This window comes from Bubalus bubalis, chromosome 9 (assembly GCF_019923935.1).
Source record: "Bubalus bubalis isolate 160015118507 breed Murrah chromosome 9, NDDB_SH_1, whole genome shotgun sequence".
NCBI lineage: Eukaryota > Metazoa > Chordata > Mammalia > Artiodactyla > Bovidae > Bubalus > Bubalus bubalis.
In genome coordinates this window covers 50,009,335-50,030,270 of record NC_059165.1, presented here as the reverse complement: position 1 = coordinate 50,030,270, position 20,936 = coordinate 50,009,335, and the positions used below count along the sequence as shown (strand labels likewise).

At 44.2% G+C, this 20,936-nt stretch overlaps 1 protein-coding gene across 1 annotated transcript in view; it reads right to left on the bottom strand.

Annotated features, from left to right (window-relative positions):
* Positions 1–926: 926 nt before the first annotated feature.
* PDE6A (phosphodiesterase 6A) overlaps positions 927–20,936 on the bottom strand; it is an 80,089-nt gene continuing 60,079 nt past the window's right edge. The window contains exons 18-22 of the mRNA XM_006043077.4: positions 5,514–5,577; positions 5,167–5,241; positions 4,414–4,497; positions 1,718–1,865; positions 927–1,311 (exon numbers count right to left, since the gene is read on the bottom strand). Coding sequence (XP_006043139.1) covers positions 1,241–1,311; positions 1,718–1,865; positions 4,414–4,497; positions 5,167–5,241; positions 5,514–5,577 — 442 coding nt within the window. The 3' untranslated portion in view covers positions 927–1,240. The remainder of the gene's footprint in view (positions 1,312–1,717; positions 1,866–4,413; positions 4,498–5,166; positions 5,242–5,513; positions 5,578–20,936) is intronic.

Below are 20,936 nucleotides of genomic sequence, written 5' to 3'. Positions count from 1 at the left end.
AGTTTCAGGGTCATCTCTGAGAGAAGACCTCAGCCTAGGGTGCCTCTCCAAAATCTTCCAAGTTTACTTGTCCTTTCTTCATAGCACTTTTCATGGATCACAAGGAACCATTCAGACTTGCTTCCCATAACATTGTTCCATTACCAACTTTTTGCCAGTATGACTTAAAAAGCTATACCACCTTCTGAACGAGGACTCCCTTGTTTTGGCATATCTGCTTTTCCACACAAACACACTGCATATATGTGCTAAAAGAGATATTTTGACATTATGGTTTCAGGTAAAGACACTTGCCAGCTGACAACTGTGGAACAGTCTCTGGACAGAGAATATGGAAAAGAGACTTGAATTGTGTACCATATTTGGGTGAACTTGAAACATTTTCCTTTGCTTACTTACTCCCAGTGAGAGCAGTGAAGAGTGGCACCTTCCAGGACCTTTCACCTTGGATGTGTGTGTTATTGCTGCGGAGTTGTCCTGGGTCGAGCCAAGATGGCCAGGCCTTAACACCTGGCATGGATCTGTCATTGGCTGCAGGCCACCACCCTCAGGCAAACTCTCCCTGCGGATGAGGTAATCCCGAAGGGACTGAGACTGAGGGCTGTCTGTTGACAGCGCTCATCGCTGCTGAGACCACGGTCTTCAGTAAAGGGTCTGGGCAGCTCATCACAGTATCCGCCACAACTGGGTATTAGGGGTTCATGTGTGGCATGCGATCATGATGTGATTATGTTTGAAAACACCCATTCATCTTTAAAGATGCGTAATGGAGGAGTCAATGATATGCCTGGAATTTGTTTTTAAATATTTCAGCTAAGAAAAAAAAAAAAAGAAAACTAAAAGGACAGATGAAGCAAATGCGGCAAAAATCCTGACATTAGAATCTGCGTGATGGGTCGGAGTCAATTCATTGTGTGATTCTCTACTTTTGTGAAGGATTGCATATTCGTGTACTATAAAATGAAAGTATAAGAACACAAAAGATTCTATGTAAGCAGGTGAGTCTGGCACTAATGTTTGAGTCTGTGAAAGCTAAAATGTTGGTTGTCACTCAATAAAAAGTTCTCACAGCTAAAAAAGAGGCTTGAAAGCCACTAGGAAAGATGTAAACTAAATTCTCTTGCAGTTTTCAAACCCCACAACTCTGACTTCTCGAGCAGGTGGCGTGTGGTTTCCCACCGGCCTGGGTGCTCTCGTCGGTGAAGGGTGGGGCCGGCCTGGGCCCTGGGTCCTCGCTCTGCTATTGGACGCAGCAAGACTTGGATGCAGGCCCGCCCCCAGGTTGCTTTCCTCCGGGCTGACTTCCTGCGGCTGAAGCGATCAGATAGGAAAGACAACACACCAGGTGAGAGGAGGCTGCAGCGGGCTTTCCCTCTGACCTTGTTTGGACCAAGAGTTGCAAACTCAAGGGTTTTGGAGGTCCTACATCCACCCCTTTATTGGAGTTTTGTCCTACTCTGGTCAGGGGCAGTTGGGGAGGAGTAGAGGGGAGACTCCTTTGCTGGGAGCCTCAATCTTGGGAACCAGGCTGTGCCACTGCTGACGGTGTGATTTGACCACGACACTTCACCTCTGCGCGCCTCTGTGCTCTCATATGTAGAATGGGGGCAATTGGGTTATGGAATGGCTTGAATGGGCCTACGTGTGTAAAGCTCTGTGGTCGTGAGCACCCAGTGTGTGTGGGGTTGGGACCCCCCATCCTCCCCCTTCCACAAACCTTGGTTGGCTGCCTGCTGTTTCTGCTTCTCCTCCTCCAGCCCCTTCATCTTGGTCTCGTACTCATCAGCAAGCGCTTTCCACTCCTTGCGGTTGTTGGTAATCCCATCCAGCATGGGAGTGATCTCCTCGTGGAAACGGGAGAATTCCTGCAAGAGACAGAGCCTCTGGCACAGGCACAGAGCCCTGGGATCCGGGCTCCGGGCAGAGCGCAGTGTGTCATGCCCTCACTGGAGTGAGCGTCCCCAGGGGGCAGCAGCTTCCATCACCCAGTGGTGTTAGAGACGCCACTGTAGGGCCCTCAGTCACAAGGTCCCATACCTCGCTTGCGTAATACCCTCCTGTGGCACCACCTGGCTTTCAGGATGGAACACAAACTCCACAAGGCTCCCAGACCCAGTGGTCTTCCTCGTCAGCAACTGGAACCCTCCGGACATTCCAGATCTCTGTCTGGGCCTCACACCAGCTCGTTGCTTTGCTGGAACTCTCTAACTTCCCCCTCTTTTCCCTTGAGGGCTCTACTCAGACATCACTTCCCCAGGGAAGCCTCTTCTGATCCCCACGGTAAGTCGAGTCCTCTATTAGCAGCTCCCCAAACCTTACATTCCCACATCACATTTCACTGTAGTGACTCCTCCCTCTGCTAGTCTGCCTCCGGAGCTGTGCACTGGGGAGGCAGGCACATCTCTGCTCGTTCACTGGGGTGACCTTGGCCCAATACAAGGTCTGGGGCACAAAGATGCGACAAGGATTCTAAAGGTCTCTTAGCCCTAGAATAAAAATAATGCCTTTAAGCACATCGTGTGACAGTTTATGATGTTCTGTGTCTCCTTTGGTCCTCAGAAAACTCCTGCCAGGTGGGACAATGAGACTCCTCACTCCTAGATTTTTGGGTGAAGAAATGGAGATGCAGATTGGCAGAGATTTGCATAAGGTGAGAATGGCACATCCAGGGTCCACTTCAGAGGTCAGCCAGAGCTAGCTGTGCTCAGATCAATTTTGCCACCAGCCGTGTGACCTTGGGCAGGTCCCCATGAAATTGGAACGGTACCTCATGGAGTTGCTGTGATAATGCATGTAACGCTCTTAGCCCAGTCCCCATTGTTTTGTATATTACTGATGATCACAGAGAGCATCAGCTACCCCCGCCTGTTGCTTGGAGGATCCTGGTTAGTCTGCGTTATATCAGAGATGCACTCGTGCGCCCCCTGCGGGCAGAAGGGCTGCAGCTCAAGTGAAAGTCACTTAGTCGTGTCTGACTCTTTGTGACCACATGGACTATGCAGTCCATGGAATTCTCCAGGCCAGAATACTTGAATGGGTAGCCTTTCCCTTCTCCAGGGGATCTTCCCAACCCAGAGATCACACCCAGGTCTCCAGCATTGCAGGTGGATTCTTTACCAGCTGAGCCACAAGGGAAGCCCAAGAACACTGGAGTGGTAGCCTATCCCTTCTCCAGTAGATCTTCCTGACCCAGGAATTGAACCGGGGTCTCCTGCATTGCAGGTGGATTCTTTACCAATGAGTTTATCAGGAAAGCCCTTACGCAGCAGAAAGAGCCCTCAAATACAGGGTCGGGCTCCCCCTCTGATGCTGTGTCCTGGCCCTGTCATTTCTCCTCTCTGACATCTGTCTTCTCGTGTAACATAGCCAAAATAAAAATAACCAATCAGAGGTGGATGGTGGCACAGATAATATGGATAGGGGCATGGCGGGTTTCTCAAGAGGGAGACTTTAACGTTGAGCCAGAGCTCAAAGAGAAAATTCAGAGTATCTTTCGACAATTGAGTAACTGTGACCTGTCATATTCCCACTAGCTGGGGAAGTTAGCTGGACATGTATCTGCTATGCTCCCCATGTCTCTGCCTGAAAAGATGATACATCATTTGACCCACAACTATTTACTGAACAACTCTGGGCTTCCTTAATAAAGGTTGGTAAAGAATCCACTTGCAATGCAGGAGACCCAGGTTCGATTCCTGGGTCAGGAAGATTCACTGGAGAAGGGATAGACTACCCACTCCAGTATTCTTGGGTTTCCCTTGTGGCTCATCTGGTAAAGAATCTGCCTGTAATGTAGGAGACCTAGGTTAGATCCCTGGGTTGGTAAGATCCCCTGGAGAAGGGAAAGGCTACCCACTCGAGTATTCTAGCCTGGAGAATTCCATGGACTGTATAGTCCATGGGGTCGCAAAGGGTCGGACACGACTGAGCAACTTTCACTTAGGATGTATGAAGCTGCAGGCTCTGGCCTGGGTGAAAAGTCACAGACGCTCTTATGGGGCTGTCCTGACAACCAAATACCACTGGAGGTGAGATGCATTTTGTAAAGTAGTACTCACAGGTCACTTGCCAGGGTTTTTTATTCCTGATATCATTTGGGAATCCCAATGACACCCCACTCCAGTACTCTTGCCTGGAAAATCCCATGGACGGAGGAGCCTGGTAGGCTGCAGTCCATGAGGTCACTAAGAGTCGGACACGACTGAGCGACTTCCCTTTCACTTTTCACTTTCATGCATTGGAGAAGGAAATGGCAACCCACTCCAGTGTTCTTGCCTGGAGAATCCCAGGGACAGGGGAGCCTGGTGCGTCTATGGGGTCACACAGAGTTGGACATGGCTGAAGCGACTTAGCAGCAGCAGCAGCAGGCTCATCAGAGACATTTTGTTGGGCCTGAGAAAGCGAAGGACCTACCTTGTAGACAAAGGTGCAAACAAAGTCGATGAAGCCAACCTGAAGCTTAGGGAGTTCATCCGCCTTGTTTCTGTCCATCATGGGCTGTCAGGGGGAGACAGAGTTAATTGCACTGGGCCCCTCTTGGGCTGATGCAGCAGGGAACCCATCCTATCTATGAAGTGAAACATTCTTCCAAAACAAAAACCCTCTTACTGGTCTCCCTGAATCTGGTGGGGAGCCAGTGGACCATTCCAGCCAAGTTTACTTTCAATATCGATAGATTCACAGCTGGACAGGTCTTCCCCTTGCATGGTCTGTGCTGTTAGCACAGAGCCATGGGAGGTAGACTCCTAGACTGTCGGAACTGAAAGGGAAATCTAAGTTTTGGCCACTAAGTTTTGGCATCTCTACTGAGCTGACTGAGCCAAGGATACACCTTAGAGGAGGGTCTCCAAACTTTAGGAGGGAGCATGTTGCTGGGCCCACCTCCAGAGTTCCTGTGCAGGTAGGTCCAGGGTGTGCACGGGGGGTGAGGGGGTGGAGTGGTCTGTGGGTTTGCATCTCTAATGTGTACCCAGGTAACAAGGTTGATGGTGGTCTCCAGGGAACACACTTTGAGAACCACTGCGTTAGGGGAAGGTCATCTCTGTGGTAAGGTCACACATCTGTGTGTCAAGGATGAAGAGGCACATCTCTCCATCATGGCCAGATCACTGCTCTCCACCAAAGATCACATGCCCAGTATCAGGCTGAGGTCCCTTCTCTACTCACAATGGGATTCTGTTGCAGCACCGTGCGCTCCAGGTCACCTTGTTCCCAGAATTCAGCAGCAACCAGCAGAGCCACCTGCAACAGGCAGACGCCCTCCATGGAGTCAGGTCTCAGCCCCGGTCCTCCCACCCTGCTCCCATCCCTCTTGGGCTTCCAGCTCAGCAAAAACACCCCACTCCTGCCCCACCACCCCACTATATGTCATCACAAGAGATTGCCACGTCTTGCCAGAGGATGATGGAGCAGTGGGCTGCCTCAGCAGCTAGAGAATCCAAGCTGCATTAGCTGCTGTCACCAGGACTGGGATGCTCCTCCTCTTAGGACAGGAGGACAGGAGGAGTGCGTACCTTGCTCTGCACCTCCCAAGGCTTGGTGATGGCTGAGAGATCACAGGCGGTCATCATCATGGCCCTGCACACAAGGACACCATCCATCAGTCCAGAGGCAGTCAGTGCTGTGTATCTGGTTGATTCCATCTAGCTCTTCTTTTTCTGCCCCTACTAGTAGGTGGCCTCATCCCATTGTGAGCAGAGGTGTCAATGCCCACCTGCATCTGAAGGTCAGGTTTTGTAGTCAAACAGATTTAAATCCTGCCTTTGTCAGTTATTAGGAGTTTGGCATTAAGCAATTAAACTAAGTTCTGTGCCACAGTTTCCTTGTCTGTAATAATACTGCTACTTTCTTCATGGAGTGAGTGCAAGATTCAATGAGATAATGTGTGTAAAAATCTTAGCATGGTGCCTAGATATATTATGTGCACAATGTGTGTGTGTGTGTGTCAGTCGTGTCTGTTTGTGACCCTGTAGCCTACCAGGCTCCTCTGTCCATGGAATTTTCCCGGCAAGAATACTGGAGTGGGTTGACATTCCCTTCTCCAGGAGATCTTCCCAATCCAGGGATCAAACTGGGGTCTCCTGCATTGCAGGCAGATACTTTACTGTCTGAGGCACCAGGGAAGCCCATGTGCACAATAAACTGGCAATTATCAGGAACACATGTTGAGTTTCTATACATTATGTGCCCCACGCTGTTCTAGGAATTTTATAAATAGCAATTTCATTTAAATCTCATCACATCCTCAGAGTTCCTTCTGACTAGAATGGAACAGTATTTCTCAACCTTTCTCTCTTTATCCTCCCTGATCTATTGTCAAAGAACCTTTTTAAACATCTTTCCTATAACCATTTTACCATGAAATTTTAATAACACGGACATACTGTGCCTCTGGAGGGCCACAGATCACTGTATTATCTAAGACTTTTTTTGCTCCTCTCCTGAGAACTACTTTTTGCCCCAGCAGGTAATGAATGATGAAAGGAGAAGGACGACCCTGGTCATTGTGAGGAAGGCTTATGTTAAAAAGTAGAGGAACGGACTGAGGAAAGAAAGGATTAAAAGATAAACTCTTGAAGGACTTTCACAGTAATAGGAAGGTAAGACAGGTATTGTTACACAGGTAGGTATGACATAAGACAGAAAGGGAAGGGACATGTGAAAAGAATTGGAGCAAGAGGAGGAAATTTGATAAGGCATTTCAGAGATGGGGCACAGCGGCATGAAGTCTGGGAGGGGAATCCAGGGTCATGTGCTGTGGGTGTCAATCCCATGCCGGGGAGTGCAGGTGTATTCAATAAGCAGGGAGTGCATTGACGTTGCAGGGTCGGATCATGACTCATCAGAGCTGCTTGGCAGCACCTGTAGGATAGAGCAGAGAGAGGGAGGGAGGCGGGGAGGGAGGAAGGAGAGATGCTGCAGCAGTTCAGGAAGGACAGCAAGAGGGCCTGAGCTCCCTGGCCGGGAGAGCATGGGATCAACCCCATGTGGGAGAGTCAACCCCACTTGGTGAGAGGATGGGCAGAGACTGTGGGGGACAGTTGGAGAAGCTTGGGGCTCTGAACCTAACTAGCACTTGGATGATTTTACAGTGAACCAGCTGTATCTGGCATAGGTTACATAAGCTGGTCTGGGAGGCCTTAAGAGTTATGAAATATTAACAAGTTTAACTATCTTTAAGTAAACCCTCAAAAACTCAAAAAATTCTTTGAGTAAATAAGCTTTCAGAAATGCATACATCTTCTTAGGAACACATTTAGTGGTACTGTTAGTCGTGCAGTTGTGTCTGACTCTTTGCGACCCCATGGACTTTAGCCCACTGGGCTCCTCTGTCTATGGGATTCTCCAGGCAAGAATACTGGAGTGGGTTGCCGTTCCCTTCTCCAGGGGATCTTCCTGACCCAGTGATCGAAGCTGGGTCTCCTGCATTACAGGCAGATTCTTTACCATATGAGCCACAGAGAAGTCCCATAGGAAAACATTTATTCCTTGTAATAACATCAGAACACATGCCTGATGCTCAGTGTTAAGTGTTGTCAACATGCTACGTTTACTGTCAAACACACTAAGCAAATGAATGTTTGGTTGCGCATCCAGGAGTCACTGGTTCCTTGTTACCTGTCAGTGTCCACATACTCAGGAGAGCTCTGGATGTTTACTCTCCCTGGCTGAAGAAAGCATGTGACAATTACTCCCAGGAGTTAGGGAAACACTTAAGTGTTTTATAGATAGATATTTGGTATATGCATGGGATGGGTGCTGGGGCTGGGGGACACTTGGACACCAGAAAAGTCAGTCCCAAGTTTCGTGCCCTAAAGACAAGGCATTACATTCACGTCAGCACTGTGGCCTTAGGTGTTCCTTGACCAAGATACTATGCTAGGCATTAGGAACCCAGAGAAGCCTGTGGGGAGTCATGTAAGGAGCAGAGGGGAAACACATTCTAGGCAGAGAGAACATCTAGCGCAAAGGCCTTGGTGGAAGGAAGCCTGGAAGCAAGGAGGGGCTCAGGGAGCAAGTGGAAGAGGGGTTGAGAGGGGACCTGAGATGAACAGGGTAGACCCAGAGCCCGGGCGCGGGGATATTTCCATACTAAGAGCAACAGGAAGAGTCACTGAAGAGTGGGGGAGGGGTCATATTTGCATTTTGCAGAGAACAACACAGTGGCTTCAGTGATGAGGTCCCAGGAGCCCAGTTAGGAAGCCATTGAAGGGTCCAGACAAGAGATGGATGTGGCAATAAAATGAAGTATCCAGACAGACAAGGCATTTAAAAATAAACTCAGCACGGCTTGGGGATAGATTAGACATGCAGAGTGAGGAAGACGGCAGTGTCAGGATGAAAGAGGACACTGTGGTTATTATGCAGAAGAGAGCTAGAGTAAGTCCTAAAGACTTGTGGAGAAATTTGAACCTTATCCTCAAGGTGGGTGAGAGTCATCAATTGCAGGGGGAGGGGGGTGGGGGCGGTGAAGTTAAACAGTATGAAATTCAGTGCAAGGCTTTGGAGTCAGACCGAGCAATTAGATCCTCACTCTTGTCCTTAGTTGTCATATCCAGGACAAGTGACTTATGTCTTTGAGGCTCTCTCTGATCTTTGGTGAAACAAGATAATCACATTAGGTTGGGTCGTACAAAATTCTGATTTTGTGGGTCAGAAACAGTCGATTGCAGCAACATGGATGACCTAGAGATTGTCATACTGACGGAAGTAAGTCAGAGGAGAAATATCATACGGCATTCCTTATATGTGTAATCTAAAAAGAAATGATACAAACGAACTTACAAAACATGACTAGTAGACTTAGCGAACTTATGGTTGCCAGGGGGAAGGATGGGGAACAGCATAATTAAGGAGTTTGAGGTGGATATGTACATCCTGCTGTACTTAAAACAGATAACCAACAAGGACCTACTGTTAATATATACCACATGGAACCCTGCTCAATGTTATGTGGCAGCCTGGACGGGAGTTTGGGGGAGCATGGATACATGGCTATGTATGGCTGAGTCCCTTTGCAGTTTACCTGAAACTATCACAACATTGTTCGTCAGCTATATATAAAAAAGTTAAAAAAAAAAAAAGCAGTTGACAGTCAGCAATTTCATGGGCTCAATGCAATATATCTGTCCTAGGGGTTACTCTGACCAATACATAGGATGATTTTATAAGTGTTACCATGGGCCTTATCTTCATCACTATCATCTGCATCATATTAATCACCAGGATGGGCCCCTGCGCACCAGGTCCAAAGCAAACATTACTTCTGCTCAGCTGGGATGCTCAGCAGTGCTTCTCCTTGACCCTTAGCTTGAAGTGTGACCCTGGAAGCATCCCAGGCACCCTTGCGAGGCATTCAGACTCTTCCTGGAATTACCCTTGGTCTGAAGTGGGTAGCCTGCGGGGGAAGTTTGAAGGGAGCCAAGGATAGCTGTGGGTGTACGGGAGGGGGATAGGGTGACCTGGTTGATGTTCCACGATTGCCCATGAGACACTAGGTAAGTCACTTTGTCTCTCTGAGCCTCATTTTTTTCATTTGTAAAACATGAGACCAGGAGGCACCAACTTTTTCTGTAAAGGGCCAGATAGCAAATATTTTAGGTTTTGCAGAGCATGTGGACTCGATTGCATTACTCAGTTTCATCATCGCAATGGGAAAGCAGCCACAGATAAGATCAGTTGGTGCTTGGCCACCAGAAATGTGCTGCTGAGGCCTGGGCTTCGTGGCCTGGGGCTTGAGGGGGGTTGGAGGTTGTTAACTCACCCAGCACGCCTTTGCTGAGTGCTCACTGCATGCCAGGCCCTGGAGAGTTTGCTGAGGACTTAGGACTGAGAGCAGCCCTGGAGGCATTTACCATTAAAGTACCTCTTAATCAACGGGCCCCACACCATTGTGGTTTATGAATTGTGCGGTTTGCAGTTTTTTTGGTGTCTTCGTGGTTTTCATACTTTCTCTCCGGTCCTTCCCAAAGTTCCCCTCTCTTGAACACAGAGAGCACCTTACGCCAGGTAGCAGCTGACGCTGGAGCCGAGGTGATGAGCTCACTGGGTTTTAAGTGGCTCTTAATTGCTGCTTGACAACAGCTATATACAAAGTCTTGGCCACTATTCCATTATTTGCAGGATGAATATTAGAAGAACATGTTTAGCACAGTGGTTGCCTTTGGATTCAACTGCAAAAACTGTTTTTAAATTCTTTTATGGGGTGGGGGAAAGGGTGGAGAAGGAAGGATTTATTAGTTGCAGCAAGTAAGGGGAACACCAGGGCTTCTTTTCCCAAAGCCATGTCTCCCTGAACTAGCAAAATTGGGGACATTTTAAACTATGGGTACATGCGTATTTCTGAGGGGGCTTGAGTAGAGGAGAATTCAGCACAGAATTGGAGCAAAGACTGAGTCCAAGTTTCACCTGATTGAAGTCAGGTGAAACACACTATCATTTCATCCCTCGCCTTAGTTCCTGGTGGCAGGACTTACTGAAGTTCAGCTTCTTTATGTCTCATGGAGAAAGAATTTGGTGAGAGACAAAGTGATAGGTAAGAAATGGATTTATTTGGAGAGGTACACATTCCATTGACAGAATGTGGTCTGTCTCAAAGGGCAAGAGTGGCCCTGGGAGAAAAACACTCCATGGACAGAGTGTGGGCAGATTCTAAATTCGTAACATTCATTTCTAGATGGTTGGGTGGATGGGGAAGGGGAGGATGAGCTGCTGAAAAAAAAAGAAAATGACAGGGTCACTTATCTCTAAGGCAGTGCCTAAGTAGGGTTCAGGATACTTTTAGGCACTTGTGAAAATATTTAAATTTTAGTTTCTTTAAAAAAAAAAGTAATAGTGAATATATGAATAATGAGTTAAGCCTGGATTATATTTGCATTTATACTAACAGTCATGAAATATGATTTTTATTTAAATGGAGGAAGAAGCCATTAAGGCAAAAAGTACCTCTGACCCACCTACACATGTCATAATGTGACCCTCTATTAAAGAATATCAATCTATGGGTACTAAAATTGGAATTCTTATAATTTCTATTTATCAGGAAGTATTATTCACCATTATCTTCATTACCTCCACCATAGTTTAGTGAAGTGAAGTGTCTCTCTCACTCATGTCCGACTCTTTGCGACCCCATGGACCGTAACCTACCAGCTTCTCCATCCATGGGATTTTCCAGGCAAGAGTACTGGAGTGGGTTGTCATTTCCTTCTCCAGAGGATCTTCCCAACCCAGGGATTGAACCCAGGTCTCCCACATTGTAGGCAGATGCTTTACCGGCTGAGCCACCAAGGAAGTCCACCATAGTTTGGACCCAGGTAAATAGCAGGGAGGGAACACAACTCCACCCATCAACAGAAAATTGGATTCAAGATTTATTGAGCATGGCCACACCCATCAGAACAAGACCCAGTTTCCCCCTCAGTCAGTCTCTACCATCAGGAAGCTTCCATAAGCCTCTTATCCTTCTCTATCAGAGGGCAGACAGCATGAAAACCACAATCACAGAAAACTAACCAATCTGATCACATGGACCACAGACAAACTCAATGAAACTATGAGACATGCTGCGTAGGGCCACCCAAGATGGACGGGTCATGGTGGAGAGTTCTGACAAAACGTGGTCCACTGGAGAAGGGAATGGCAAACCACTTCAGTATTCTTGCCTTGAGAACCTCATGCACAGTATGAAAAGGCAAAAAGATAGGACACTGAAAGATGAACTCCCCAGGTCAGTAGGTGCCCAATATGCTACTGGAGATCATTGGAGAAATAACTCCAGAAAGAAAGAAGAGACGGGGCCAAAGCAAAAACAACACCCAGTTGTGGATGTGACTGGTGATGGAAGTAAAGTCCGATGCTGTAAAGAGCAATATTGCATAGGAACCTGGAATATTAGGTCCATGAATCAAGGCAAATTGGAAGTGGTCAAACAGAAGATGGCAAGAGTGAACATCGACATTTTAGGAATGAGCTAACTAAAATGGACTGGTATGGGTGAATTTAACTCAGATGACCATTATTTCTACTGCTGTGGGCAAGAATCCCTTAGAAGAAATGGAGTAGCCATCATAATCAACAAGAGAGTCCAAACTGCAGTACTTGGATGCAATCTCAAAAACGACAGAATGATCTCTGTTCGTTTCCAAGGCAAACCATTCACTATCACGGTAATCCAAGTCTATGCCCCAACCAGTAATTCTGAAGAAGCTGAAGTTGAATGGTTCTATGAAGACCTACAAGACTTTCTAGAGCTAACACCCCAAAAAGATGTCCTTTTCATTATAGGGAACTTGAATGCAAAAGTAGGAAGTCAAGAAATACCTGGAGTAACAGGCAAATTTGACCTTGGAGTACAGAATGAAGCAGGGTAAAGGCTAACAGAGTTTTGCCAAGAGAACGCGCTGGTCATAGCAAACACCCTCTTCCAACAACACAAGAGAAGACTCTACACATGGATGTCACCAGATGGTCAATACCGAAATCAGATTGATTATATTCTTTGCAGCCAAAGATGGAGAAGCTCTATACAGTCAGCAAAAACAGGACTGGGGGCTGACTGTGGCTCAGATCATGAATTCCTTATTGCCAAATTCAGACTTAAAGAAAGTAGGGAAAACCCACTAGACCATTCAGGTATGACCTAAATCAAATCCCTTACAATTATACAGTGAAAGTGAGAAATAGATTCAAGGGATTAGATCTGATAAAGTGCCTGATGAACTATGTACGGAGGTTTGTGACATTGTACAGGAGACAGGGCTCAAGACCATCCCCAAGAAAAAGAAATGCAAAAAGGCAAAATGGCTGTCTGAGGAGGCCTTACAAATAGCTGTGAAAAGAAGAGAAGTGAAAAGCAAAGGAGTAAAGGAAAGATATACCCATTTGAATGCAGAGTTCCAAAGAATAGCAAGGAGAGATAAGAAAGCCTTCCTCAGTGATCAATGCAAAGAAATAGAGGAAACAATAGAATGGGAAAGACTAGAGATCTCTTCAAGAAAATTAAAGCTACCAAGGGAACATTGCATGCAAAGATGGGCTCAATAAAGGACAGAAATGGTATGGACCTAACAGAAGCAGAAGATATTAAGAAGAGGTGGCAAGAATACACAGAAATACTGTACAAAAAAGATCTTCATGACCCAGATAATCACGATGGTATAATCACCTAGAGCCAGACATCCTGGAAAGTGAAGTCAAGTGGGCCTTAGGAAGCATCACTACAAGCAAAGCTAGTGGAGGTGATGGAATTCCAGTTGAGTTATTTTAAATTCTAAAAGATGATGCTGTGAAAGTGCTGTACTCAATATGCCAGCAAATTTGGAAAACTCAGCAGTGGCCACAGGATTGGAAAATGTCAGTTTTCATTCCAATCCCAAGGAAAGGCAATGCCAAAGAAAGCTCAAACTACTGCACAATTGCACTCATCTCACACACTAGTAAAGTAATGCTCAAAATTCTCCAAGCCAGGATTCAACAATACGTGAACCATGAACTTACAGACCTTCAAGCTAGTTTTAGAAAAGGCAGAGGAAACACAGATCAAATCGCCAACATCAGCTGGATCATCAAAAAGCAAGAGAGTTCTAGAAAAACATCTATTTCTGTTTTATTGACTATGCCAAAGCCTTTGACTGTGTGGATCACAGCAAATTGTGGAAAATTCTTCAAGAGATAGGAATACCAGACCACCTGACCTTCCTCTTGAGAAATCTGTATGCAGGTCAGGAAGCAGTGACCTTAGAACTGGACATGGAACAACAGACTGGTTCCAAATCAGGACAGGAGTACATCAAGGCTGTATATTTTCACCCTGCTTATTTAAAGAGTACATCATGAGAAATGCTGGGCTGGATGAAGCACAAGCTGGAGTCAAGATTGCCGGGAGAAATATCAATAACCTCCGATATACAGATGACACCACCCTTATGGCAGAAAGTGAAGAACTTAAGAGCCTCTTAATGAAAGTCAAAGAGAGAGTGAAAAAGTTGGCTTAAAGCTCAACATTCAGAAAACAAAGATCATGGCATCTGGTCCCATCACTTCATGGGAAATATATGGGGAAACAGTGGAAACCGTGGCAGAGTTTATTTTGGGGGGCTGCAAAATCAGTGCCGATGGTGACTGCAGCCATGAAATTAAAGGATGCTTTCTCCTTGGAAGAAAAATTATGACCATCCTAGACAGCATATTCTAAAGCAGAGACATTACTTTGCCAACAAAAGTCCGTCTAGTTAAGGCTATTGTTTTTCCATTGGTCATGTATGGATGTGAGTGTTGGACTATAAAGAAAACTGAGTGCCAAAGAATTGATGCTTTTGAACTGTGGTGTTGGAGAAGACTCTTGAGAGTCCCTTGGACTGCAAGGAGATCCAACCAGTCCATCCTAAAGGAGGTCAGTCCTGGGTGTTCATTGGAGGGACTGATGTTGAAGCTGAAACTCCAATACTTTGACCACCTGATGCAGAGAGCTGACTCATTGGAAAAGACCCTGATGCTGGGAAAGATTGAGGGCAGGAGGAGAAGGGGATGAAAGAGGATGAGATGGTTGGATGGCATCACTGATGTCACGCCCTGATTCTGAAGGTACTGTAACATCCTGGTCCTACAGTAAGCACACTGCATTAGGGTGACCCAAGAGATAGCAAAGCAGGAGACTCACAAATGTGGTTGGGACTTCCCTAGTGGTCCAGTGCTTAGGATTCTGCAGGGACTTCCACTGAAGGGGGCATGAGTTTGATCCCTGGTCAGGGAACTAAGAGCCCACATACCTCAGGATGAGGAGAAAAAAAAAAAAAAGATACCTCAAGGGTTGAGGTGTGGACCTCAAATAAGATGAAGGTTACCAACCGGAGCCCTCCAAGATAATCAGAGCAGAGGAGGCAAGTGCTGGGTTTTTTCCTCAAAACAACCAATTCTGTCACCAACTGGGTGTCCTCAGATTCAATTTGATTCAATACAATTCACTTTTAACACTTGACTAGCATCAGATTTTGCAGGTTGGCGGGCTCAATCCAATAAGACTGCCCTCACTTTGGAAGTCAGTTGCAAGTATCAGAGCCCTAGGCTACCACACCTCTGACTTGACTACAGAGGCAAGGGGTTCTCATGAACCCCAGGTTTAAAAACTTGTTAGGACAACTCATAAAACTTCGGAAAACTCTTCTCTTTGCCAGTTTGCCGTATAGAATATAACTTGAAAGTGAAAAGTGAAAGTGAAGTCGCTCAGTCATGTCTGACTCTTTGCGACCCCATGGACTGTAGCCTACGAGGTTCCTCTGTCCATGGGATTTTCCAGGCAATAGTACTGGAGTGGATTGCCATTTCCTTCTCCAGGGGATCTTCCCGACCCAGGGATTGAACCCAGGTCTCCCGCATTGTAGACAGACGCTTTACCGTCTGAGCCACCAGGGATGTCCGTAAGATATAACTTAGGAATAGCCAAATGGAAGAGACGCACAGGACAAGGTGGGGTTGGGAGTGCCTACAGAGCTTCCACGCCCTTTTCAGACATGTCACCCTCCCAGCCTGTCGATGTGTTCACTGACTTAGTGGCTCTTCAAACTGTTTTTCATAGGTTTTTATGGAGATTTTGCCCCATAAACATGGTTTATTAAATCATTGGCCACTGACTGATTCAGTCTTCAGTCCTCTTCCCCTCCCCAGAGGTTGGGCTGGGGCTGAAAGTTTCAAGCTTCTAATGAAATCTTTGTCTTTCTAGTGATCAGCACCTATCCTGAAGCCCTCTAGGGTTCTACCAAGAGTTGCCTCATTAGAGCCAAAAGAAAGTGAAAGTGGCCCAGTCGTGTCCGACTCTTTGCGACCCCGTGGACTGTATAGTCCATGGAATTCTCCAGGCCAGAATACTGGAGTGGGTAGCCTTTCCCTTCTCCAGGGGATCTTCCCAACCCAGGGATTGAACCCAGGTCTCCCACATTGCAGGCAGATTCTTTACCAGCTAAGCCACCAGGGAAGCCCAAGAATACTGGAGTGGGTAGCCTATCCCTTCTCCAGTGGATCTTCCCGACCCAGGAATTGAACTGGGGTCTCCTGCATTGCAGGTGGATTCTTTACCAGCTGAGCTACCAGGGAAACCCTTAGAACCAAAGACACTCCTATCAAGTCTATGACTCATCATTATCAAGGGTTTTAGAATCTGTGTTGGGAAATAGGGACAAAGGCCAAAATACACAGGTCTCTTTATATCACATGAAAAGCCTGACACCATGCCTGCCATGAGCAATGCAGCACAGCACTCCACGTGTCCCGGCTCAGCCCCTGTGATAATCCATAAGGTAGATACTACCATTACTCTCTGAGCAGATGAGGAAACAGGCACAGAGAAGTGAAGTTACCTGCTCAAGGTCAATCACCAAGAAGTGAGAGAGATGAGACCAGACCCTCTGGAGCTGAAGCCCTAAGTGTGTAACAGGTACACTATACCCAGGTGTGTAGTAGCTCTAATTATGTGTCTAATCACCTAATAGCTGGACCAGCCCCAAGACCGCTTCACAGCAGTGCTTTCAACCAGGTGCCACGTTTGCTCCCAGGGGATATTTGGCCATGTCTGGAGATAGTTCTGCTTGTCACAGCTGGGGAGGAGGGGCTGCTACTGGGATCTACTGAGTAGAAACCAGGGATTATGTTAAATATCTTTAAATGCACGGGAGAGCCCCTATTACAGTTATTGCTCCCAAATGTCAATAGTGTTAAGATTGAGAACCCTACTTTATAGATCTTTGAACATTTTTCACTGAGTGCCTACCAGAAGAATTCTGAAAAATGTTTACCTTCTTGTACATTTTTAAGTTGACATCTTGACTTACTTACCCAGTCTTGAAAGATTGAGGACTCTGCAAATAGTATTACTACCTCCTCCTACATCATGGTACCCAGATCACTTATATTGTTGAGAATGTTACCTTCTAAAAATCTTAAATGGGTTCCTTGTAACTTTCTTGTATTAATGTGTCTTCAGTGATAGGCTGTTTCTTTTGTTGTAATTTAATCTATATTTTTATGTTTAATTAAATGTAGTTGGGTTCTCCCTGTAAAGCTCTGTTACGTTTTTGGCTTAATAAAAATAATTATGATCATAAAAATAAATGAAATGGTTGCATTATTCTTTAAATATAAAGAAATCTAAATAGCATAGCATTTTTATATCAACCATCAGTGTACCATCCATTTAAAAACAAATGAAACAGCATTTCTTTAAGATTCTAGAGTTTTAAAGGCTTCCCAAGTGGTGCTAGTGGTAAAGAACCTGCCTGCCAATGCAGGAGATAGAAGGCTTTGCCTAGAGAATCCCATGGACAGGTGAGCCTGATGGGCTACAATCCACAGGGTCACAGAGAGTCAGACACTACTGAAGCGACTTAGCATGCACACACAAACCTAAGACCAGACACAATAAATCTCCTGGAGGAAAAGGTAGGCAGAACACTCTTTGACATAAATTGTTCCAATATTTTTTTGAATCTGTCTTCTGAAGCAAAGGAAGGAAAAGCAAAAGTAAACAAATGGGACCTAATTAAACTGAAAAGCTTTTTCACAGCAAAGGAAACCATTGACAAACCAATGATTCAACCCATAGAATGAGAAAAAATATTTGCAATTGACATGTCCAATAAGAAGTTTAGTATCCAAAAATATAAACTATTCCTACAATATAAAAAAAAAAAAACAGCCTGAAAATAAAAAAGTGAACAATTTGATTAAAAAATGAGCAGAAGAACTGAATAGACATTTTTCCAAAGAGGAAACGCAGATTACCAATAGGAACATGGAAAGATGCTTAACATTGCTAATCATCAGGGAAATGCAAATCAAAATCACAATGAGAGATCACCTCACACTTGTCAGAAAGACCTTTATCATTAAAAAAAAAAAAAGTGCTGATGAGAGTGTGGAGAAAAGGGAACTCTTATACACTGTTGGTGGGAATGTAAATTGGTTCAGCCATTGTGGAAAACAGTATGACAATTTCTCATAAAACTAAAAACAGAACCATATGACACAGAAACTCCACTCCTGGTTATATATCTGGGGAAAAAACACTAATTCAAAAAGACACATGCATCCCAGTGTTCTTGGCAGCACTGTTTACAGTTGTCAAGGTATTGAAGCAACCTCAGTGTCTGTCAACAGATGAAGGGATAAAGATGTGGTATGTGTGTGTATATGTGTGTGTACATACATATATACATATATGTATATATGTGTGTGTGTACATACATATATACACATACACACATCCATCCATCCAACGGAGTAATATCCAGTCATAAAAAAGAATGAAATTTTGTATTTGCAGCAACATAGATTGACTTAGATGGTATTATGCTAAGTGAAATCAGTCAGAGAAAAGCAAATACTATATGATGTCTTTTAAACATGGACTCTAAAAAATACAACAAACTAGTGAACATGATAAAAGCAGCAGCAGCAGACTCACAGATATGAAGGACAAACTGGAGATACACTGGTTACCAGTAGGGAGAGGGAAGTGGGGAATAACAATATAAGAAATTAAGAGACACAAACTACTATGTATAAAATAAGCTACATGGATGCATTGTACAGCACAGAATATAGCCAATATTTTATAATAACTATAAATGGACTATAACCTTTAAAAATTGTGAATCACCATATTATACACCTAAAAGTTACATAATATTGTACATCAACTATGCTTCAATTAAAAACAAAAGTCTGGAACTTTGCATTCTTTTTTTCTCCATAAACATGTATTTCCAGTTAACTTCCCCTACAGAGTTTATCCTAAGGTTTTATATTTGTGTGTATGTATATCTATATATGTGTATAACTGTATATATATCACAGATATTCAAATATATATATGAAATGTGTTGATCACTTTTTCATACTGATTTTTAACCAAATATGTCCATTAATTGAAATATGTAACTAAATATTGTTGTCTTTGACCATAGATCTCCAAGTATAGAAAACTTCTGTTCTGGAGTGAATTACTATTATTACATGATTAACCAATACAATAAAATATATTATCTGTTTTTTATAAATTATTAAAAACTCAAATATTTTTGGAAGTTCATCTATTGATAGAGAGGATGGGACTATTTTTTTTTTTTAATCAGTTAATACATGGGGAATTCCCTGGCAGTCTAGTGGTTAGAACTCTGAGCTTTCACTGCCAAGGCGAGAGTTCAATCCCTAGTTGGGGACCTAAGCCATGTGACATGGCCAAAAATGAGTTAGTGAATATTTCATACTGCAAGACTAATTAGATGCAACAATTAGAAACCCTGGGAATGGAAAAAGTTTTGTTACAACATCATTCCATTCTTTAAATTCTTCCACATTATCAGTTGACAGTTTAATCAGATTCTCCTTTAAGTTTGTCTAAAGCAAACATTAGAGTCATTCACTTCCTCAGTTTCCGGGAATTATGCCATAAAAATTTGACTAAGATTCCTCATATGACTATTAATTGTACCCCAGACACTTTCTGTGTGGCACTTTGGTTAACCCAAGATACTCAGAATATGTTAAGTCAATTAAAACACTATTCACTTTAATATATCTTCCAGTTTTATATTTTTTGACTTTTTTCTTATATTGGAGCGATTAACAATGTTGCATTAGCGTCAAGTGTACAGCAAGTGATTCAGTTATACATGTATCTATTCTTTATTTCAAATTCTTTTCCCATTTAGGTTATTACAGAAGAGTGAGCAGAGTTCCCTGTGCTGCACAGTATGTCCTTGCTGGTTATCTATTTTTAATATGGTAGTGTATATATGTCATCCCAAACTCCCAATTTATCCCTCCCCCTCCCAGTGCTGTATTTTTTATAAAGTGCTTTTATCTTATCACAACATTTAGCAACATTTTCATCAAAACCTTGAACCTTCAAGTTTGATTCATTTATTTTTGGAAATATCTGCCATGTAACATACTTGGAAATGCCAGTCTTTTATTGTCAACTGAAGCCTGAAAATAAGACTTGTTTCAGAAAGAATCTGACCCTTATTTTTCATTTCATATAAGCATGTTATTAGAATGCATTCTGCTGACACCCACCTTATTTTTTATTCTTAATTCTAAGAAAGGCAGAGGTACTAATAGATGGATAGGTATGTAGGCAGACTAGATAGATTGACGGATAGACAGACAGAAGCATGGATGAAATCAAGTACTGCTACCTTTTTGATGGCCCTGATAGCAGGGGGCCATCCCACATGCCTAACAGCAGAGAGTGTGGTTCATTCTCTGAAGGAAGTAGAGTGCTAAATAAGAGATGCTCAGCTTCTGCTGCCCCACTGTACAATCAAAGGACAAAGCTCTCCACTTCTAACGCCCTAACAAAATAAATATATAAGACAGGGAAGGTCCAAAGCCCTCCCTTGGGTTTATAACGCCATGATTAAAAGGAGCTTTGAAAACACCAATATTTATTGTCCCTCTGTTTGATGCCCCAGGGGTCTTCACACTATAGACTTCAAGAAAGGGCAAGTTTGTCTTTATTTTGTTACATGGGATAAGAGTGAGGAACTGACCATGCCTCACCTACTGCACTTTCTCCGGAAGATAATGTAAAGAGAAAATACGGATTCCCCTGAGACCATCCAAGCCTGTGTTTGTCTTGGAAGGCTTTGCAAGGGCTGTGTGTGCAGTCTGAAGACTTCCGCTTAAGACTACGTTGGCTTTTACCATGATTCAAGAAGTCTTGCTTCTGGCTTTATTTATTTATTTTTTTTTTTGAAATCTTTCATGTCATATCTTTGTAAACTGCATGACACCACACTGTGTGTAAATAATATAATGTATTTAACCTGGTCCCCCATGATGGTCTTTTAAGTCTTTTTCAATATTTTTTGTGATTACAAGTAATGTTGCAATGAATAACTCTATGCATACTTCTTGTAGCATAGGTGGGAGACATTCTG